Raw genomic sequence first — 20867 nt, forward strand, 5'->3', positions numbered from 1 at the left:
CTTACCTGCTCTGCTCAGGTACACTCTGAGTGACGACACAGAAGAATTTTTTTACGCTACACATTACGTCTATCTGGCAAAGGTAATTAGTTTATATTTGCCTGATAAGAAAAAAAAAAAACGTCAGTTTCACAGTCTTTTCTGAAGATTAACTACAGCTCTAGTGTTCGACTCACTACTGTTTGCATGCGATTATTTTCTGTTTGTAAAGAGGTTTCATTTTGAAAAGGACGCTCTGTTGAATTCATTGTTGAATTCAATTTTGCACAGTTGCATTTAAATTTATTTTGCATGATGAGAGGAAAATAGACGTCTGAGAGCTGTTGAGCTTACTTGCTTCAAGATTAAATGGGTGATTTTCTGATTTTAAATCATCTGTTTTAGCAGCATGAGTCAGGTGGGGGGGTTGGGAGTGGGTGGAGCTTGTGTTTGCATTTAGGCATCGGCACTCTCTAGTCCTACAACCCATCAGAGCCATTTTGTTGTAAAAAAACTTCAACTCCACGGCCCCATTCTGGCATCATTACACTGGCTCGCCGCTCATTTTAGGACGCACCTCAAAATTGTTTATAGTTCCCTGGTCACCTTCGGCGTTAATAGCTTTTCATTTGTTGATACATTGATCTGCAGTTCACATGTTTATATGACACGTCGAATGTGGTGCAAATGCTGTTTTCTTTTAAGATGCTTTAAATGAAATACATGAAATCAAATACGTTAAAGTATCGGTGGTCCATTGTAACTGCTGCAAAAGATTATTAGAAATTCAACAACAGCTAGACAAACACCAGCTTCATGCTTTTTTTAAATATATATATATATATATATATAATAGTAATAATGAAACTATACAGTAAAGTGTTTTTATCTAAGGAAGTGTGAATTGTTTCTGCAAAATGCTCGGCACAGAGAGTCAAATCATTTGCCACATGAGACATCGAGGTACGTTGTCTACCATTGTGTAGAGGTGTTCAACACCAGGGACACTTTGGCAAATGTATCTCTGTCAGTAAAGCTGTACATACAAAGTATTTTGCATCCCATCAAGATCTGATCACGTTAAAGACAGGCGGGAACACCCCTGAGATCCCTGCAAGCGTTGAGACCACATCTGAGAGATGACCACATTTGGCGGTTTCGTCATCTGCCTGCATCAAGTAGCGTGAACGCACTGTGTCCTGAGACGCATTAAATTGTTTTCCAAATATCCGGTATTGTGGTAAATGCTGACCACCAAAGGACAAGCGTCTTTTTTAACCTCCGCCTGTGAGTATCCAAAAATGCTAAAGAAAGGAAACTGGACTTGCAGAGCATCTAGAGGACGTTTCATTCAAGTAGATGGGAACATCTGTAGGTGTCAATTATCAGAAACTGGCAAGACAAGCGTCCGTTAATGACCAGATATTCACTTGTCAGGAGAAGAAGAGAAGACGGTTTGACCCCGTCCTCTTCCTCCAGCGTACCCTACTCTAACGACCCATTGTTAGTCAGAGGCTCTGGTTTCCAGGCGTGAATGACGTTTCTTTACAGGCATCTTAACTCACCCTGCTGTGAGCAGGAGGCGCTCATCGTTGCACCCCGCCCTCCAAGTAACGTTTCATTCATATTTTTTGAGCACGATTGACTATATGTCTTAAAAAAGTGGAAGTATCTGGAATTGCCAGCTGAATTAGAGTCAGCATTAGGGATTTGTGTTGGGAATGCCTTGTCAATAAGAGTCCTTGCAGTGTGTTGACAGACAGATGTGTGTGTGTGTCCGTGTGTGTGTGTGTGTGTGTGTGTAGGGGTTTGGGGGTGGAGGCTGTTCTTTCAGCGCTCTCAGCTCGCAGACAGAGCTCTGTGATGAACGCAACAGTTAACAAGTCCAATCTACGTTACCCTCGTCGAATTACGCAGCTCCAGAAAAACATGGACGGAGGTGAGTGTTTCACTTTGTCTTTGTCACGGTATCTGCCGTACGCAAAGAAGCTGTTTTAATTCCAAACTCTCTGCTAATGATCAACCAAGGCATGGCTATGGATTTTATACGTTAAGCTTATTTCATAAAATATATACTGTGCATCCTGTATAATTTTCCTGTAGCTTTCTGTATTATTGTTTTTGCTTCCGAGCAGTATGTCAGACATTACTCTAAATTCATTGCTGCTCATCAGCATTTGAATAAAATGAACAGTAAGGAGACTGGGGCCACTTCAGTGAACGCAAGATGATTTAATTAATTTGAGGCGACGGATGCTGAAAAGTTTAGGAACAGCTGGAACAGATGGAGGGGTGACAGGAAGGAATTGAGAGGAAGGGACAAAAAGTTAAATGTAAAATGAGAAGAGAGGACCGGGAGACGAGATTTAAGAGGACACAAGAAGGAGAGGGAGAAAGAGAGGACAAGAGGTGATGGGGGAAAAGAGAGATAAGGAATAAGAGGCGAAGAGAAAGCAATGCCGGGCAAAGTGTGCACCTTTAAGTTGTGCTCCGTAAATGAATGGGCTGCAGTGGAATAAAAAATAATTAACCTCACTGTGACCCGTCCGTCTCTCAGTCTCGCTCATCATCTGTCTGGAGGCCCGGGCGTTTTTTTTACCGAATTGGTCAAAATCCACTCTGGAGGTTTTAAAGCTTTTTAGTCCGCTCTGCTCATCTGACTAATTTGGCGTGAATTTGTATGGACGGCATGTGTGCTGCACACTGCGTGGGAAGAGGAGGTAATTGTTGCTAATTCTGTGTGTGGTGGCACCGCACCACTGCTTACCCACATATATATTTGTTGGGGGGGACACAGCAGGTGTTACAGTCTTTTTTCCTTTTTATTCCATTCAATCAGTTCAATCAGTGCTGCATGACTCATTTAAATGCGTATACGCGAGGAATTTTCTCCCATGTCTCTCTTTGTGTCCGTGCATATGTTTGAAAAAAAAAAAAAAAAAAAAACTGCGTCGAGTGGCGTGACGCACTGAGTCAAGCCAACCTGCGAGCTCTCGTCAGCCTTTGTATCGAACATCGTGGAAGCGTTAATGTGGCCCTGAAGCAGACCGCATCCAAACGCCGCAAATCCGTTAAAGGAACAGCAACAGGAAGTAGACTCCCTTGGGGGAAGACACTGATGGATATCCAATTAGCTGATGGCGTTCCCCCCCAAAGAACATATCAACGTGTATTAGTTAATCCAGTTTAATCCTGGATTGTTTTGTTACTATCTGGGTTCACATGGAGCCAAATATTCTGTTTACAGTCGGTTTAGAAGCCCAGACCAAATGAAAATGCTTCTCAGTCGGAATAAACAGGCTCAAACCAAATGAGAACTTGTTTTTAATAAGAACTAGACATTATCGCACGCTTAGAAAACATAGAAATACTGAACTGTTTCAAAAGGTGCATCAAAAATTGCCTGAAGCCGGGATAGAAGACCGGTTACTATAAGGCTAAACAACGCAATAGCAAAAATGTACCACCCACCTAGACACACACACACACAAAAAAAAAAAATGGTTTAGGAACATTTGGACCCTAAACTGATCAAGTACACATTTTGCCTCTTCTGCACTCTTCTCCACTTTTGTGTTATTTCAGTCGCATACAATGCTACGTGTAAGTGTGGCGAAAGCGTTGATTCTGAGCAGCAGCAGATGTGACGTTCAGGTGTCACCTTGTCAGTGTGTTACACATGTAATGTGATTGGACAGACCTCTATTAGCCTAATGTAAAGTCCCCCAGGCTCCGTGCTAATGGCAGCTCAGGGAAATAAACATAAAGTGGCATCGGTGCCTCACCACCTCCTAAGAGTCACCTACCTCCTTTCCTTTTTAAAAAAAAAAAAACGTGCTGATAAATAAGATTGTGACTCTTATTTACTCTTAAACAATAAAATAAAAGAAAGAACAAGTGAATCCTAAAATTAACATATTGAATGAAACAATATTGAGTGGACCTTTGGACCTTTGAGCAATCAGCTGGAACCCATTCACCAGACGGGCATTTGTTTTAACGGTGACCTTATGATCCCTCTGTCACACCAGCGGGCCGTTGTATTGAGCTGTCGCTTGAGCAATTACGAGGTATTACGCAGCATCAATAGAGCCGAGGAGGACGCATCTCTTTGACCCCAGCATCAACCATGTAATCACGAAAAGCCCTCGAGTCGACAGCATTGTCTGCGTAACAGCGGCGACCGGGTTCAGACCGATCCGCCTTTGAAATTTATGTAAAGGCACGTCTGCCATCTGTTTTGCGCTCCTTTATTTGTATGGGAGGTTGGTCACTGTCGGAAATGGGACTGGTCAGAGCTGAGCTGGAGCAAAAGTGGCGACTGAAAATGTGTATTTTTTCTGTAAAAATCACCTGTGCGGCAGCATGGAAAGCAACGTTAAAAAGGGTGCTCATCCTGACAAGTGCAGTGTCTGCGTCGCACTGGATTCCACTCTTTATGTTGGGGGTCTTCAACATTTTTCAGGCCAAGTACCCCCAAACTGATGGAGAGATTAAGTAGGGACCCCCTGCCTTCCATATTAGTGCCATTTATAAATATAGATTATCATTTTGCATTCAATATTAAGCTATTCAAGCATTAATTTTAATTAATTTCTAACATGTGTAACAGCAGGGTGGATGTCCAACTATCATTAACAAAAACATACCAATATATATCATGCACTGTTAGCTTCTCTTCTGCTAATATTGCAGCATGCGCCTGGGATTTCCCTCAGGGACTAAATAGGCTCTCGGCCAACCTAAAGACGCGTAATATACAGCCTTGTGGTTGGCTCAGCAGCAATGTGGGCGGGGCCTATTGTGATCAGGAGGCTTAGATTGACAGGCCTCAGCTGGCACTATGTATGTATGTTAATTTGCAGGGAAAAATTGAGGGTATAAATTCAAATATATATAAAAATGTCTAATCAACCAAATACTTTGCCACGATCTGACATACCACATGGGTCTAAGAGCTACAATATGCTGTCAATACTCAGATTAATGGAGGCAGATTAGCTATAAAGGCCAAAATAATTTTTTGGACCAGGCTATAGACTAGGAGAGGGAAAAATATCTATATGGCAATATATCGCGATATTTTTTCTTTCGATATAATATTGGTTTTTAATCTTAACAGAAAAAGAAAAAGTCAAGCCTTCTGCACCTCCACTGCCACTTTTTCTGTACAAGTGCAATAAATTGGAAATGTATAATTTATCTTGTTTTTTGACTCAATTTCTCCGATTAATTATCACTGTCATCTGATGTACATATATGATATGATATGATATGATATGATATGATATGATATGATATGATATGATATGATATGATATGATATGTGTACTTTTTTTGGCTGCACTTAAAATTTCTTAGTGAACTATGTAGAATATTGCAATATACCGCAATATCATAATATCGCAATAATGTATCATGACTCAAGTATCGTGACTCAAGTATCGTGATACGTATCGTATCGTGAAGTTGCCAATACCCGCCTCTGCTATAAACGTGTCCATTCTTATGGCGGAACTGTGCATTTTAATTTGGCTCTACGGGGATTGGAGCTAGCCTAGAAATCCGACCAAGTTCCGAGATTACGGGTTCCCGGATACTTTATTATATGAATAATTTGTGGCGGAAGGTTAGTCTAGAACACCTCAGCTGGGAACTGATAGGTTCCGTCCATAGTACCAGTGTTACCAGACGTTCTGATAAATATTGAGTCTGGTATTCTACGCTAGATTAGAGCAAGCCTCAAGTGGCCATTTGTGGAACTGCACTTTTTGACTTCAGCCCATGAAAGCTTCTAATCTGAAAGCAATATACAAAAGGGAGGATTTAATTCAGACTTGACTCATTTTTCTTTTCCTTTATTTTACATGCACACACGTAAAAAACTCACATATCACGCACCTGTCCACTAAGACAATTCTTTCTGTCGGCTTTGTATCTGAATGTAAAGGCTCCAGAGTCTTCGATAATCAGCATTCATTCCGAACTCCTGTTTATCTCTGTGATTTGTTCCACGCCGGGGCCATTTAAGCCTTGCCATAAACTTCCATCCCCATAGCAACATCTCCCAGGACGCTTTTCTTAGAGCTGGCCATACAACGGCGGACAAAAGAAGTGCTGCATTTTGGGAAGAAAGATTGTCTGTCTGCTCTTATTGTGTTTATCAGAGATTAGAATGGGAGGCTGTTCCAAGGTTGGAGTCAAGAGTGTGTATGTGTGTGTGAGTGTGTGATTAAATGAGTCTGCCACCTACGAACATATAAGTGCACTGTAGTCTCCGTAGGGACACTTTTATGTGCTATTAGTTCCAAGAAAGTGTGGCTGTAATCGCATATGATTTGAAAACAAGTTAAAAAAAAATGTGTTGCACAGCATGCCATCGTTACAATTTATGAAGTTTGGAGCTCGCTTAGCATTTTTATGTCTATCATGGGCATTTTGCAATTGCCCCCTTTAGACTATTTCTTATTTAATGTGTCTGTGTTTTCTGTAAGCAGCCGCTTTACATTGGTTGGTTTTTACAAGCTAATTTCTCTATTCTTCAACACGGATGGCATGGACTCTAAAACCAAATCCGTACATAGTAGTTATACACCGATCTGCCACAACATTAAAACCACTGGAAGGAGAAGTAAATAACAGTGTATATTAGAGAGAGTCTGGCCAACTCAAATCATGGGCACCATGTTAGATACATCGGCAGCATACAGTGTAACCCCATAGGGCAGATGTCCTATATTGAAGTAAATGTCTTATTTTCACCATTAACAGGCCTATAAATGTTATTACCAACATCTGTCAACATTTAAAACATCCTCACTTAAATATCCCAGCGTCTACTTACTTTAAATATCTTAAATGAGCCTGTAAAATGCTTTGTAGCCCAATCACCTCATCAGTCATGGAGCTGTGTTTACCTTCTCCTCAGTCTCCTGTGTTCATGAAATTGTGAAAATTAAACTAGTCTTGCTGTTATTTAGTATTATCATTGTAACATTAGTACACTAGCTGTAATAACTTAGTACTGACCGAGGCAAAGTTACGTGCCAATTAAATTTGTCTTTCTACATTGACATAAATTACATGCACACATGGCTTTCATGGTGTATATGACGGTAGCTGCTATTTTTCTAAGCCTTTACTCCAGATAACTAGCTAGCATAAGGCTAGGTTAACTTCAAACATTCATTAGCCAGACTCTCTCAAATATACGGTTCTGGACCAGGCACCTCCACCGCATGACACAGCTATATACACAAAAACACAAGAACAGCACAATGTGTTGACCAGGACTCCACAAAATACAGAATATCTGGACAGAAAACATAGTCCAACCTGTCATGTAAAACACAATATATACAAAGTGGTTGGCAGTTTTGAAAGAGTAGGATTTAAGGTGAATATGGTGTGTTGTGTGTAAGCTACGGTAACATACAATTTATAACAACTTGTTTTAATGCACTGTAGAGTTGCTTTAGTCTCATGCCTTTGTACAGTGTGACTACATGAGTGTCATGCAACTATTGTCAGAAATAATAAGCCAGCCACCGCCAAACCCCCATGAAAAGTGGAGGTACTTTCAGCATCTATGAGTGACTCCAATGAGCTCATCTTCTTCTTCACACCTACTCCTCTACCACCAATTTCTCTGCTCTGTCAGGGGGTTATTTCTGTAAAGCCCCCTCCCTCTTCTACTATTTACAACTTCACACTGGTGACTTCACAAATCTCTTCAACATCCTTTGATTATTCAGTCCACTGTGCCTTATGCTTCCAATCTATGTATAATGTATGTATAATCAAATATATATATATATATATATATATATATTTGTGTATTTACCTGGACTGACGCCATCTCCTGGCATTTACTTTTGGTAATTGGTGCCTTGACCTCTGGTTGACTTTTACATTTAGTCTAGGAGAAGAAAAAAAAATTGCTGGTCCTTTGCCAAATGAAAAATACTCACATGCGCCAATAACTGGACACATGTTTGACCAGAGAAGACCAGAGACTCGAGGGTGGGCGTGTAAGCTGCCCTTTAGATTGAGGCGTAGAGTCGATATGGAGTCACTCCGTTGGGAGTTAATTATGCGTCGGCAAAGATCTTCCAAGCCAATCCTCCTGTTATTTTTGTTCCATTTATATTTGCTGCATTGTTGCTGCATTGGAAAACGGCAAACGGTGTTTCCCACAAAATTTCATCAGAGTCTGGTGTTTGTTTGCTTGTTTCCTCTTCACTGTGATGGTATCTCAACTATTAAAAAAAAAAAAAAAACACCAGAATATGAACTGTCTGCACAAAGAATAAGAGCAGGCGTTTTGTATCAGTTTGTCTTTAAATTACCGCAATAACATGGATACTGAGTTAAGGAGCAGCGTGTGCAGATCATCCGGTCATATACAGGAACATATACAGGCAAATGTACGCGTCATTAAATAAAGCAAATAAATCTAATTTATAATAAACTGTTGACTTTCAAATTAAGTTTTCTAGCTAGCTCTTGTAAAGTTAAGCTAGTTCACGTCTTTAGTTGATCGCTCCAGGTTTGAACATTTCTTTAAATATACTACCAGACTTCTGACTGGTACTGTAAATCTGAATATAAGGGGTCTAAAAAAATCAAGAGCACAAACACTGGGTTTGAAAAAAGTGCCGGTAACGTCAGTTTTTATGAGCAAACAACACAAATAGCTTCTCATGGTACATGAATTGTGCCGTTCTCCCCCCATCAGGTTAAATTTATAAAGAGCAGGCCAGTGACAGGTGTATTTGGAGGGTCTGGGGGGAGAGGAGGGGAGGTAGGGAGAGATGGTTACAGAAGCCATAAGACAAACAACGCAAGCATAACGATTTTTGAGACGTGCAGAAATATTTCCGATTCGTAATGAGATCATGATGGAGTAAAGTAAAGTAGACCCTTGTGAGCTGCCACAGTATTATCATTGTATGGAAAACACTGCAGTGGAGCACAGAGGTGAGACAGCCTCACTGAAAGCCTTCATTTATTTAAAACACCAATCAGCCACAACATTATGACCCCCGACAGAAGGATAAATAACACTGACCATTTTATGACAAATTCAATGTTCTGCTGGGAAACGTTTGGACCTGACATTTATTCATGTCATGTGGATGTTATGTAGACATGTACCACCCACCTAGACCAGACCAGGCACCCCAAACCCACAGTAATGGCACAAGCACACACACAAAAATGCTTTAGTAACAACTCAAAGAACATGAAAATGTTGACCTGGACTCCAAATTCACTAGATCCACAGAGGCCCCTCCCCTCAACCCATGACCCAAAGGACCCCATTAACAACATGCTATTACCAGACACCACAGGATGTCCTCAGAAGGTTCATGTCCATTCTCTGATGAGCCTCAACTGTTTGGGAGGCACAAAGGAGACCTACACAATATTAGGAAGGAGGTCATAATGTTATGTCTGATTTGGGAATGTTTTAGTATTTTTCCACTTGTTATAGTTCCCAATTAAATCATCCACCTTTCCCTTCCACCTTCTCTTTTCATCATCTGTCTGTATTAATATATTTAAGTGAAGGTTGCGGGGGACATGCCTCTGTTATTTCTTCTTCATAGGTCAGCACATTTTATTCCCAACAGAGCACCAATTATTAGCCATCGCTGTGAGGGACGAGGGTGTGCCTGCATGTGGCGTGGCGTTTATTAGGATGGCAGAACGGCTACATAAACAAGTGCTGAGCTAATAGAATGAACTACGCTATGTTTTTGTTATGGTGCCGGCTTGTTTTTGTTGTGACAGAAGGAGGTTCGTCACGTTGATTAGTCGTTTAGTATTCGTCGAGCCGCTCGGCTGAGATCGGACCAAACTTTTGGAACTTTAGGCTGTTGGTGATCGATCCATAAATTAAAAGCACAGGCAGTTTGCTTCCTTGCTTCCTGGTGTCTCTTGTTATTTGTTTTTTTTTGTATTACGTATAATGTTATATAACATTTTTATCTTTTAGAGGCATAGCTTAACATTGTGTTAAAGGTAGACTGCCAAATTAAAACCACAACCAATGACATTCACAGTAGCTTCATGAAGGCACTGCCTCTATCTAAGCTAGAAGTAGAACTGATAAGCCCCAATCAAACCACCAAATGGTTTACAGTTGTCTACAGATTCAGTAAATGATGCAGAATGTAGTTTCAGCAGTTCCTGGAAGAACTAGTCTCTATTTATACACCACCAAGCTGTTTTCTTATAGTTTTAGTTTTATACTAGACTTAACTCAAACTATCAGGTTGCTGGCTAAAGCTAAGCTACTCATCCAGATCTTGCCAACACTATGGAAAGATAAATCTCAAACTATTCATTTAAATTCAACTTTTGCCTAAACAAGGTTTGCTTTGCTTTCGCAGGGTTGTTGAGTTGTCACTGATGGGATCCCAAAAAGTTCTGTTGCGGCACATTCCTTAGCGACCTCCATGGAGCTCATCCAGGCCACCCAGGTTTCTTTGGTGCCCCAGGAAAGCCTAACATGGAGCAACACCTCTGCAGCACCCTATTCCCATTCCCTGCTCTGCTCCGCTCCCTCTGAACCGCTCCTCGGCCTCAACACGGGTCTCCTCTTCAACAGCACCTGCCAAAACGGCACCAAAAGTAAACCCGAATCCCTCGCTGGTTTGGCCGGAATCTTCATCCCTCTCATTTATGGGATAGTGTGCGTCGTGGGCTTGGTGGGAAACACCCTGGTCATCCACGTGATCGTGAACTACACCAAGAATGAGTCAGTCACGAACATCTACATACTCAATCTAGCCATTGCGGATGAGCTCTTCATGCTGGGCCTGCCCTTCCTGGCGGTGCAGAACGCTCTGCTGTCGTGGCCCTTCGGCTCTCTAATGTGCCGCGTGGTCATGACAGTAGACGCCATAAACCAGTTCACCAGCATCTTCTGTCTGACTGTGATGTCAGTGGACCGCTACCTGGCTGTGGTGCACCCCATCCGCTCCTCCTGGTGGCGGCGTCCTCGGGTGGCCAAGGCTATCAGTGCCACGGTCTGGGCGGGGTCCTTTGTGGTGGTGTTGCCGGTGGTGGTGTTTGCCGACGTGCTGAAGGACGATGGGAACTGCAGCATCGTGTGGCCCGAACCGGAAGAAGTGTGGAAGACTTCCTTCATTGTGTACACATGCACCGTTGGCTTCTTTTGTCCCTTGCTGGTCATCTGCTTGTGCTACCTGCTGATCGTGATCAAGGTAGGCATTGCGACTAATCTTAAATTGACCCAGAATTCACAAGTAAACAGATGTTAGCTGCAAAGTGAATTGCAAACAACATAATCGTTGTCTTCTTTCTGCTGTCTGTTACTCATACAATTAACACCTTGGGAGTTACAGTTGACTTACGTGTATGTAAATTGAGCAATACACCAATCAGGCACAACATTAAAACAACTGACAGGAGAAGTAAATAAAATTTGACCATGTTGTGACAAAACAATGTTCTTCTGGGAAACTTTTGGACCTGGCATTGGTGTGGATGTTACTTAGACATGTAGCACCCACCTAGACCAGACCAAACCAGGCACCCCCACCCCCTAGCAATGACACTCCTTGATGGATAAGAGTTTAGGAAAATCTCTACAAAACCTGAAGGACGGCACAAGTTGTTGACCTATCCTCCAAATTCACTAGATCCCAAACTGATCAAGTATCTTTGGGATGATCCACGGAGGCAGACACCACAGAACACCCTCACTGTTGGGAGGCACAAAAGAGACCTAGGAAGGTGGTCATAATGTTATGCCTGATTGGTATATACTGTTACTTGTTTTTTGTTTTTTTTTTAACATTAAAGCAATTATATATGCCACTGGCCTCTTCCGCATCATGATTAGTGCTGATCCTACTGCCCCAGCACGAATGATGGTCACACTGTCTTTGGGAAAACGTAAATGGACTTTTAGTTTCAAAGCCAGCTTTGACAAAAACAGTCCGTCTCTGAAACTCCGAAACTCTATGGCACTGTGTAATTGTTATGGCATGGTAGCTTTGCGGGAAAAAAAAAAAAAAAAAAAATGTGTCGTTTTCTCTGAAAACCCTTATTATAATTATGTTGCAGGGCAGAGAAGCCATCCTGTATAATTAACCTTTTCTCTGTTCCTATCACTAATTGTGGTGCAGGGTGCTTTTTCCAAAGCAGTGTTTGCACAGAAATAATGGAGAAGCACACTATGCCATGCCTAATGTTATTCTGAGAAAAAAAAAAATGAAGTGTGGCTCTGAAGCCGGCTACTTGTTTCAGTGTACAAAGGCTAAGTTCACCCAGATAACATAATCGCAAATTTGTTTTTTAAGTTGCAGGTAATAGGTATTAATAGGTTTTAAGGGTTAGGACCATAAGTACATTCGGCTTACAGCAGAACTTTTACTTGTCACTTCCAATGACAAGAAGTGTTTTATTCAATTTTTGGACATTTGGGTGACATTTGTTGTTCTAAAAGCCTAAAAATATATTATGCCCTTTTGTTTTCCCTCTAAGGTGCGAAGTGTTGGAAAACGGGCCCAGGCCACATCCTCTAGACGCAGGAAGTCAGAGCGTAAAGTCACCAGGATGGTGGTTGTTGTCGTGGCGGTCTTTGTCTTCTGCTGGCTGCCCTTCTACGTCCTCAACATCCTCAACCTACTCGTGGTCCTGCCTGGAGACTTCAGGGGGCTCTACTTTTTCGTGGTCGCGCTTTCGTACGCCAACAGCTGCGCCAACCCCATACTGTACGGATTTCTGTCCGACAACTTCAAGAGGGGCTTCCGGAAGGCCCTGTGCCGCACCTCCCGCAGGGTGAACAACAACGACAGGGCCGGCACGGAGTTGCAGCGGCCCACGGAAGAGTGGGGCGGCATCGTGCTCCAGCCACAGGGGAATGATCGAGTGGCTAAGGCGCACAGAAAAGAAAATGGCCACCAAAGTGAAGAAGAGGAGGGAATCAATGGAACGGACGGGGGCGTGCAGATGAAAGAAATGTGCAAAATGTCACAAAATGGAAACCAAAACGGAGTAAAAGAGGGCTCAAGGACTGTGCAGAGGGGAAAGTCTGAGCTTGGCTCGGGGTTCGACCCTGCTGAGGGAGTGTCCTCCGTGGCCTGCAGAAGTAGACCAAGCAGGACACAAACTGAAGAAATCCAGGATAAAAACTCTGTGCTGGACATCAGCTATCTGTAACATATGTTGGCATGTTCTGAGTGTATTTTCGTACCCGTGATTTATGTGTGTGTCGTGAGTATTTTAATGTGGATTGTGCCAAAATCAATGCAAAGTGTGTGGTGTGAGTGTACTTCAACTTTAACAAAAGCAGGAACACATGTACCGAGCTGGATTGGAAACCAAAGGAAACCTGAAGGACGAAGAGACCTTATACCTAAGTGTGCTTTCAACCCCATACCTACTTCTGACTTGGAGTAATTCATACATGTGTTCAAGGTTACATTAAACCTCGGTTCAAATCCTGTTCTTATGCTAATTGAGACAAAGAAATCGACTCTGTTGAAAAGGGAGTTTGACATCGGTCAGAATTTTGCAGAAAATGTGATTTCAGGAAAGTTATGTAACCAAAAATGAGTTGTCGTTATGTTCTGTGGTTCGTGTACCAGTAGCTGGGTTCACATGGGTCTATTTTCTCATTCTGATCGAAGGTTTCAGGTCGGCTGTTTACATGTGAGGTGGTCTATTCTGATCTGATGTTTACATGAACCACTACTTTTAATGAGAGCGGCCGTTTTACAGACGTGTGACATGCGCAGATCGATGAAAACATCCCGTGACTGATCAAAGATGGAGGCCTCTCATCCAATCAGCAGTAGTTGCTATAGTTCTTACACTTTTATTATTGATTTGGAAAGTTCGTGGGCTCGTATCCGCTTTAGTTATTGTGTTGTTTAGCCTCATGGCAGCTGGTCTTCAAGTTTTTCCAGCGGTTCCGTAATTGTCCCAAGCTCCAATCTGTCCCGGTTTCAATTCAATTTTGACGGAACTTTTTAAACAGTTCAGTATTTTTATTTTTTCTGCCGTCTAAGGGTGCAACAACGTTTAGTTCAGTCAGAGTTGTTATAGAAACAATCTCTCTGCGGCACAACTGGAATGAAGTCAGGCTGATTTCATTCAGATTCACCGTTTACATGTCTGGTTTGGGAAAAGGAGTATTCTACCCCCGTGAAACTGAATGAAACTGAGGCGTTTATATGGAGCCTTTCATTTAGTTTTGGCTCCTAAACCAACTGTGATCAGAATACACGGCTCCATGCAAACAAAGCTGACGTTCTGTATGTGAAAAACCTTTTTAGTTTGTTTGAGCATCTACGCTACATGTAGAAAACGTATATATAGCAGCTCTTAAAAGCTTTGCACGGTTCAGAATTTCCTACATTTCTGCCTAAAGATCACCCACAACATCAGCGTCCTGGGTTCTCCATGTTTATGAGGAAATGTAGAACAATCTGAATGGTGTGAATGATTTTAAGCACCACTCTACGCTCCGAACAGCCAACACAAGCCAGCGAAGACCACCTCCTCTTACTGTAAGTCAGCTCAACTGATTTGCTCCAGGAGTGTGATTGTTGCGTTCACACCGACCTGGTGGGGGAAAAAATGCTCCCAGGTCAGAACATGGTGTGAAAGCACTCTGGAGCACTAGCAAAAACACCGTGTTCTGGGAAAACGTCTGCAGGTACGACAAAGTACAGCGTGTATGCAGATATTTTTCCATCCATGGCCTCTTGAAACTCACAAAGAAAACAGCTTTACACAAAAGGAGGTCATCAGAGGGTGAGGACTGGAATCATTTTAACAGAAATTGCTGGCATTTAAGCGAAGCCTGACACTTTCTGAATTGGGGAATGTCTTGTACTAAAATGCCTAATGCACCGTATGATTCATATCCCAGTGGGAAGTAACGCAGATGATGACCCACTGTGAAATGGAGGGAAAAAAAAAAAATTCAATTTTTATCGCTCTGGCTTTCAAGCACAGCCCACAAAGGTAATTTCAAAAACACGCCTCTCCATTTCAGCTTTTGTGCAGCAGCATGGCCGGGACCGCATACAGAACACCAAGGGGCCGTCATTCAGATTTTTTTCAAAGCGACAAAGGCATTTTTTGCTTTTAAGGTCAGCTGACAGCTCGCTTTAGCTCATTAACTGTTAGAAATGTACAATTACACAGCTCCTATGTAGAAGTAGATATACTGAAGTTTTTAGACTGGGTTTAGCTGGATTTAGAGAACTGTGTTAATTCATAATAATGATCATTTTTTTGTCCCCTTATGTCAAAATCTGATATTTTGCAAAATGTGTTATATTTTTAATGCGGTATTCAGATAAGAGGTGGAATTAACTTCATATTATCTGAAATTATTACAATATTAGGAAGGTGGTCATAATGTTATGCCTGAGCGGTGTTTTTTCTTTTTTAAGAAAATTTTCACACTCAAACGTATGGATTAGGAATTTTAGGGTCATTTCATTTCATGATCCTCTCCTTCCCCAATGCGGTTTGTTGATACGTGATGTAAAGAAACAGTTAGGTGGTTGAAATAGTGGGTGTTTCGTAGAGTTCTGTGAGGTCCATATTTTATGCCTGATTTGATCAGTGCTTATAGACGTGGTAGGTTGTATTACAAGAACAACTTCCCACGTAATTACTTTTTTCTCAGTATTAGGATGTTGTGTCAGAGCTTCACTAGAGCCACGTGTCATGTAGTCATGGTTTGCTAAATAAATGTTTAATCTGATCATGTTGAGTCAATAAAATCACAATAAAACGTGGTGTTTTCTGCAACCATGTCACTTTTACACCATGAACGTACATGTAGGTTATATATATGTAATGTTTGTAACCGTTGTCATTGTCATGCTGTGTTCACCAAGAGACACTTAAAAACCTGTCCTTCGCTTTATTTCACCATGCAATCTTCACTATAGAAGAAAAAAGAAACTGATGCCTGTTCACTTTTAACTCACACTGGTTAACTTAAAAAAAATATATATATCAGACCATTGTTGCCCTCTAGAGGTTGACACATAAGAAGGAAGACAACAATTTAGAAGCCTTCATATATGGTCCCAACAAAGTAAAACAGAAAATATTTCAGAAAATATGTCTTTTATTCATTTTGTTTGTTTTTTTAAAAAAAAAAATGCAACAGCCACTTTGTTTTGCCTCGATCTTGTCTCTGACGTCCACTCATTAGTCCACCTTCACTCCGGCACAATGTCCCCTATCCACTTGAGGTAGGGTGGGTTACCCTGGTCGATGGGCAGGCTGATGACTTCAGCCACCTCGTAAGGATGGTTAGAGCTGGACGGCACAATAACAGACATGAGTCCACACAGAGAGACATAAACTCTGACTGGATGATGGAGCAAATGATGAAAACACAACGTTCTTAAGAAACGGTTCTTCTATAGCGAGACTTGAAATGAACTTACCGGACATATTCAGCGAGAGCAGGCACCTTGGAACTTCTTGTTTTAATCATCTGAATGAGAAGAGACACCGAGTCAAAAAGACTGACTTCATGAGACACCCGGGGAGATGAGTTCAGGGTCAAGGACGCTCGCGGTTTTTGTCAGCTCTGATCATGAGAGTCTGTCTCTACAACTTCCTGTTCAATCGTCTTTTTAAGCGACGCAGGGCCATGAAAGATTAAACTCCTGTTGTATAGATTTAGTCTGGGTAACAGTGATAGAAAAATAATATTTCTTTAAACTGCACCTATTTTATTTAGTTCTGAAATTAAGTATCATTGGTTGGTAAATTTCTCCCCTGAAACACTTCACCCTTTAGCAATACTTTGTCAATATCAAGTTGACATTCAATGATTATTCTATGTGTAAACACTGAAACAGGCACATCCAGGAGTATTTTCTTTGTATTGACTGATTGAGCTTTATTTATTTCAAATATATTGCATGTTTCTTTCTTCTACCTTTTTTTGCTTTGAATATATTTGAAATAAATAAAGCTCAATCAAGTAATGCTCAGACATGATGAGTTGTGCTGCTGACTTTGTCTACGGCGATTAAATATATTAGAAGAGATGTCAGAGACAACACAGACAGCTCATCATCATGTTTTACACTGTTATATTTACGTATTTACGTTCGTTCAGTTGTGGTAAAACCAAAAAAAGCATGTTTTTTACGGTTACAGGGTAAAATATTTGATAAAAACTTGTGCTTAAATTGTCTTGGTATTTCTAGTATATATTTTGCAGTTAAGCCCAAGTGTTTCTAGATTTTAGGACTAAAAAGATTTGTCATGGGGAAGGTTTGGGGAAATGTTATTTCTTAAATCAGTTAAGCAAAGGAAAAAGGTCTAATAATTGCAGCATGTGACCAAAGGATTTACAGTTGCTCCCCCCTAAAAAAAAACGTATCGACAGCAACAACAAAAACAAAACAACTCTCATTTAAAGCAGAGATCTAAATACTTAAATTATTAGCTTTTATGGTAAGAAACTGCAGCTTCAGCAGTAGTTTCCTTCGCCTCTTTGTTGGACAAATACATTTTAGCTGAATTTCCAGTTAAGCTTGAACCTTATTCGAATGAGACCAGTTTTATCTGGGGACCTCCAGTAACTTATAATAATTATGGAGGACGTCTGTGATCTCAATCCTGTGTGAATCGACCGTGTCCGTAACAAATTAACCTACCATACGTCTCGTAACACAGAGATCCTGCAATAAAACTAATCCAGTGAAAACCGATCGACATCTCTGTGATTTGGGGGAGCGAGTTTGTAAATTTTCAAGACTTTCTGCCTCTTGTCACTTAAGAATGATGAAACATGGGCTGTAACTCAAAGTTTGGACCGATGTTTGGGTGCCAAGTCGACATGCTGCTAAATTCACCCATTTAGACGGATGAAATCATTAAACCAAGCATTAATGTGAGGGGCTGGTTTAAATAATGCCAGTTTGTTCGTAATTCGTTCATCAGGATCAACACTCGTGTTATTTTTAAAAATATATTTGTTTATAATAACATGACAGCAGCAGGTGAAACTAATCCCATGCAAATAGGGCTTTATGTGTAAAAATTTTATAAAATATCAGCACTCACCAGAAGCACCTCACTGTCTTCCTCGATCTTGCCCTGCCATTCGTATCTGAAGGAACGAGACAAAAGCATTTCAAACAAACGGCACTGATTTTTAAAAGCCTACATTTATTGCTGCCTGTAGTCAAACCTTACATAGATTTGATCGCGGGGACGATGTTGACGCAAGCGGCCAGTTTCTTTTCCACAATACCCCTGTGGAATAGAAGAAATGAATGAGTCACACGTAGAGGACGGGGGACAACGCGTTGACTGATCGGTCGGAATGAGAGGCTAAGTTTGTAATGCAGGGTTATGAAGGGTATGAGGTACTATATGTCCAACCAAGATGGATGACTCATTGTCATCAGGTACAAACAGGGAGGATAAAAATGTCAACAACATGCATTTTATTTTATTGTTTATTCTATAGTGAAGTTAATAGGATGAAAAAGAATAGTGTGAAACAGCAGGAGAATGAATCACCTGGCCAAGTCCCTGGCAACCGTATCATTAGGACAGGTGACGAAAGCGGCAGAGTGTGTGCCCGATGTGTACGTCTCAGATGCCATGGAGAACGCCCTCAGTCCAACGGTCCTCAACAGCTGGAACATAAACACACTGACGAGCACGGACTGGAGAGAGAAACCAGAAGACGACAATGAAACACCGATCAAGCCCCTGTGGACCAGGTGTGGTCCAGTGCATCAAACGATGCTCGATCAGTCGGGGATCTAAGGAATTTAGAGGCTTAGGTCAAAACCTTGTGCTGTTTTCATGTTTTTTTTTTAGTTGTTGCTAAAGTGTTTTTGTGTGATACTGTGTCAGGCTGCATCCTGTTGGGTATGACTGCTGCCACCAAGGAGTTTCATTGCTATGGGATGGGGGGGGGTTGAGTCTAGGTGGCACACGTCCAATGCTGGTGTTGGAGCTATTTGTTATTCTTTTGAAATCTTGTTTAAATAGTAGTTTTTTTGAAGCTCAGGCAAGTAGGTTTATAAACACATTTCTGTTTATTCAGATTACTTGTTAGTGCTTTTATTTTGAAGGCATTAGGTAACTGGGGCACATCAGGTGAGGTCATAAACAGAGGAAGAATGGCACAGGTGAATTAGGCATTGGGAAGGGTTATGGTTTTTTTTTTTACCAGGATGAGAGAGGCAGCAGAAGTCATTGCTGTATCTTTTCTCTTTTCCAGTCTAAATAAACCACCCCAAATGTCACTTTTCACCGGGACAATGGACTTTTTTTCTCTCAGTCCCTCAGAGCCTCAGTGGCCGTTTGAGTTGAATTTAGTTTTTTCATGAAGTATTTTTTGTTTGTTTCTTTTGTTATTAGTTTGAGACAAACAGCCACTACAGTCAGACGGTCTTAAGCTTCCCAGCAGAACACTGAACTGTCACAAGATGTCCAACGTCAGTGGTCATAATGTTGTGACTGATCGGTCTATACTAGACATGTATGTGCATGTTAATATATCCTCTGCACACTCACCACAATCAGCGCTTTGAACGATCCACCTGGCAGCGTGTCTGCACTCGGCAGTCCAATGCGCATTGCCTTAGCAGGTCAAACACATCACAGTGAGTTAGCAAACACAAACACATGTTTGACTTGTCGAGTGTGTTTGCAGCGGAAGTACCCGGAAAAAAACCCGGACAGATTCCAGCTTTTTTAACAAATTATTGTGATTGATAATTAAATCCTTATACCTGCCAACCAGGATATAGTTGTTAGTACGAGCTGTTAAATAGTCACAGGCAGCTCCCTTGCACGGTTTAGTTATTTAGTTATGTTGCAGCCGAGCTCTACTTAGCACGTAGCTAGCGTGTGTGTGTGTACTTTAGCAACTATCTCAGCTGTTTAGCCGCGACTAAAAAAAACCCTGCACGAAAAAAGACTAAAATTACCCGACAATACGAGCGAGAAAAGCAGCAACTGTTTCGTGCTTGAGTATTTATTTTATGTAACTTCTTACCTACTGACAGCCACTCCTTTCCGCCTGTGTCCACAAGGCCGTAAATTGTGACGGCTGCGGTTTTGTGAAACTGTCGTAAATCCGCGTGTCTTCAGCGGCAATCGCACGAATACACTTTAATGTTATTCAAAGGTTTTAGAGAATGCGTTCAACGGTGCTAATGAATTATAGAGATATATTGAGAGGCAGGGTGATTTTCCAACTCATTGCGCAGCTTAAATACGCTGTATTAGGAGTTAATTTGCAGGCGATTTGACGCCAGGTGGAGCGTGAATGGGGCAAATGTAAACTACAAAGGCGACATCGTTTATTTTATTCACTGAGCAAACTTTTGTTTGTTTTGTGTTTTTTCTTTTCATTCTATTCCTACTTGATTGTTGAACGCTTGCTGAAGTTTAACCATTAAACGACTAGGGGGCGCCAAAGTGTAGGACAACGGAAGACCTGGTGGGTTAAAGTCATCTCGGTTTCGGTGAGATTTTTAAGTTCTTACTCTGTTATTGCTGAATTTTCATTTTGCAATCAGGATCCGTGCAAATATAGATGATTATCTTGTCCAATTAATCTGGCATGACTACTTTTTTAGCAATACAGTTGAACTCAAGTCTGAGCCTTAACTGGACTTCAAGTAGCAATTACTGTATTACTGCACTTTACATTATGTAATATTATAAATACGTGTATATACAAGACCTGCCCCTTTTCAGTTATACATATTTTTAATCTTGTGTGCTGTCCGTAATTATTACTGTTTTTTTTTGTTATTTTTTTACTACTAAAACACATTTCACTGTGGATTGCACATGTATAACTGTGAATGTGACTCATTTTACTATTAATG

General features: G+C 41.2%; 2 protein-coding genes across 3 annotated transcripts; one reads left to right on the forward strand and one right to left on the reverse strand.

Moving 5' to 3' along the window:
* Positions 1 to 1882: 1882 nt before the first annotated feature.
* si:zfos-169g10.2 (somatostatin receptor type 5) lies at positions 1883 to 15560 on the forward strand. The gene is made up of 3 exons (XM_047578094.1): positions 1883 to 1918; positions 10377 to 11213; positions 12499 to 15560. The coding sequence occupies exons 2-3, from the start codon at positions 10443 to 10445 to the stop codon at positions 13174 to 13176; spliced, it is 1449 nt and encodes a 482-aa protein (XP_047434050.1). The 5' UTR covers positions 1883 to 1918; positions 10377 to 10442; the 3' UTR covers positions 13177 to 15560.
* A 533-nt stretch (positions 15561 to 16093) lies between these two features.
* On the reverse strand, positions 16094 to 20173 carry LOC125003875 (protein CutA homolog). 2 transcript variants are annotated; one of them, XM_047578117.1, is made up of 7 exons: positions 20027 to 20131; positions 19543 to 19608; positions 18535 to 18683; positions 18205 to 18264; positions 18073 to 18118; positions 16437 to 16486; positions 16094 to 16305 (listed from the first exon to the last, which is right to left on the reverse strand). In XM_047578117.1, exons 2-7 carry the CDS (start codon positions 19603 to 19605, stop codon positions 16206 to 16208), a joined length of 468 nt encoding a protein of 155 aa, XP_047434073.1. In that variant the 5' UTR covers positions 19606 to 19608; positions 20027 to 20131; the 3' UTR covers positions 16094 to 16205. The 2 variants fall into 2 exon arrangements, with proteins under 2 accessions (XP_047434073.1, XP_047434074.1); XM_047578118.1 differs by lacking the exon at positions 19543 to 19608 and having other exon boundaries at positions 20027 to 20173.
* Positions 20174 to 20867: the final 694 nt, after the last annotated feature.

This window comes from Mugil cephalus, chromosome 2, assembly GCF_022458985.1.
Source record: "Mugil cephalus isolate CIBA_MC_2020 chromosome 2, CIBA_Mcephalus_1.1, whole genome shotgun sequence".
Taxonomy (NCBI): domain Eukaryota; kingdom Metazoa; phylum Chordata; class Actinopteri; order Mugiliformes; family Mugilidae; genus Mugil; species Mugil cephalus.

Coding starts and splice junctions, on each gene's coding strand:
- si:zfos-169g10.2 (XM_047578094.1), top strand. CDS start 10,443: ATGGAGCTCATCCAGGCCACCCAGGTTTCTTTGGTGCCCCAGGAAAGC. Junction 11,214..12,498: donor ACCTGCTGATCGTGATCAAG/GTAGGCATTGCG, acceptor TTTCCCTCTAAG/GTGCGAAGTGTTGGAAAACG.
- LOC125003875 (XM_047578117.1), bottom strand. CDS start 19,605: ATGCGCATTGGACTGCCGAGTGCAGACACGCTGCCAGGTGGATCGTTC. Junction 18,684..19,542: donor CGTTCAAAGCGCTGATTGTG/GTGAGTGTGCAG, acceptor TTCTCTCTCCAG/TCCGTGCTCGTCAGTGTGTT. Junction 18,119..18,204: donor GTCCCCGCGATCAAATCTAT/GTAAGGTTTGAC, acceptor TCGTTCCTTCAG/ATACGAATGGCAGGGCAAGA.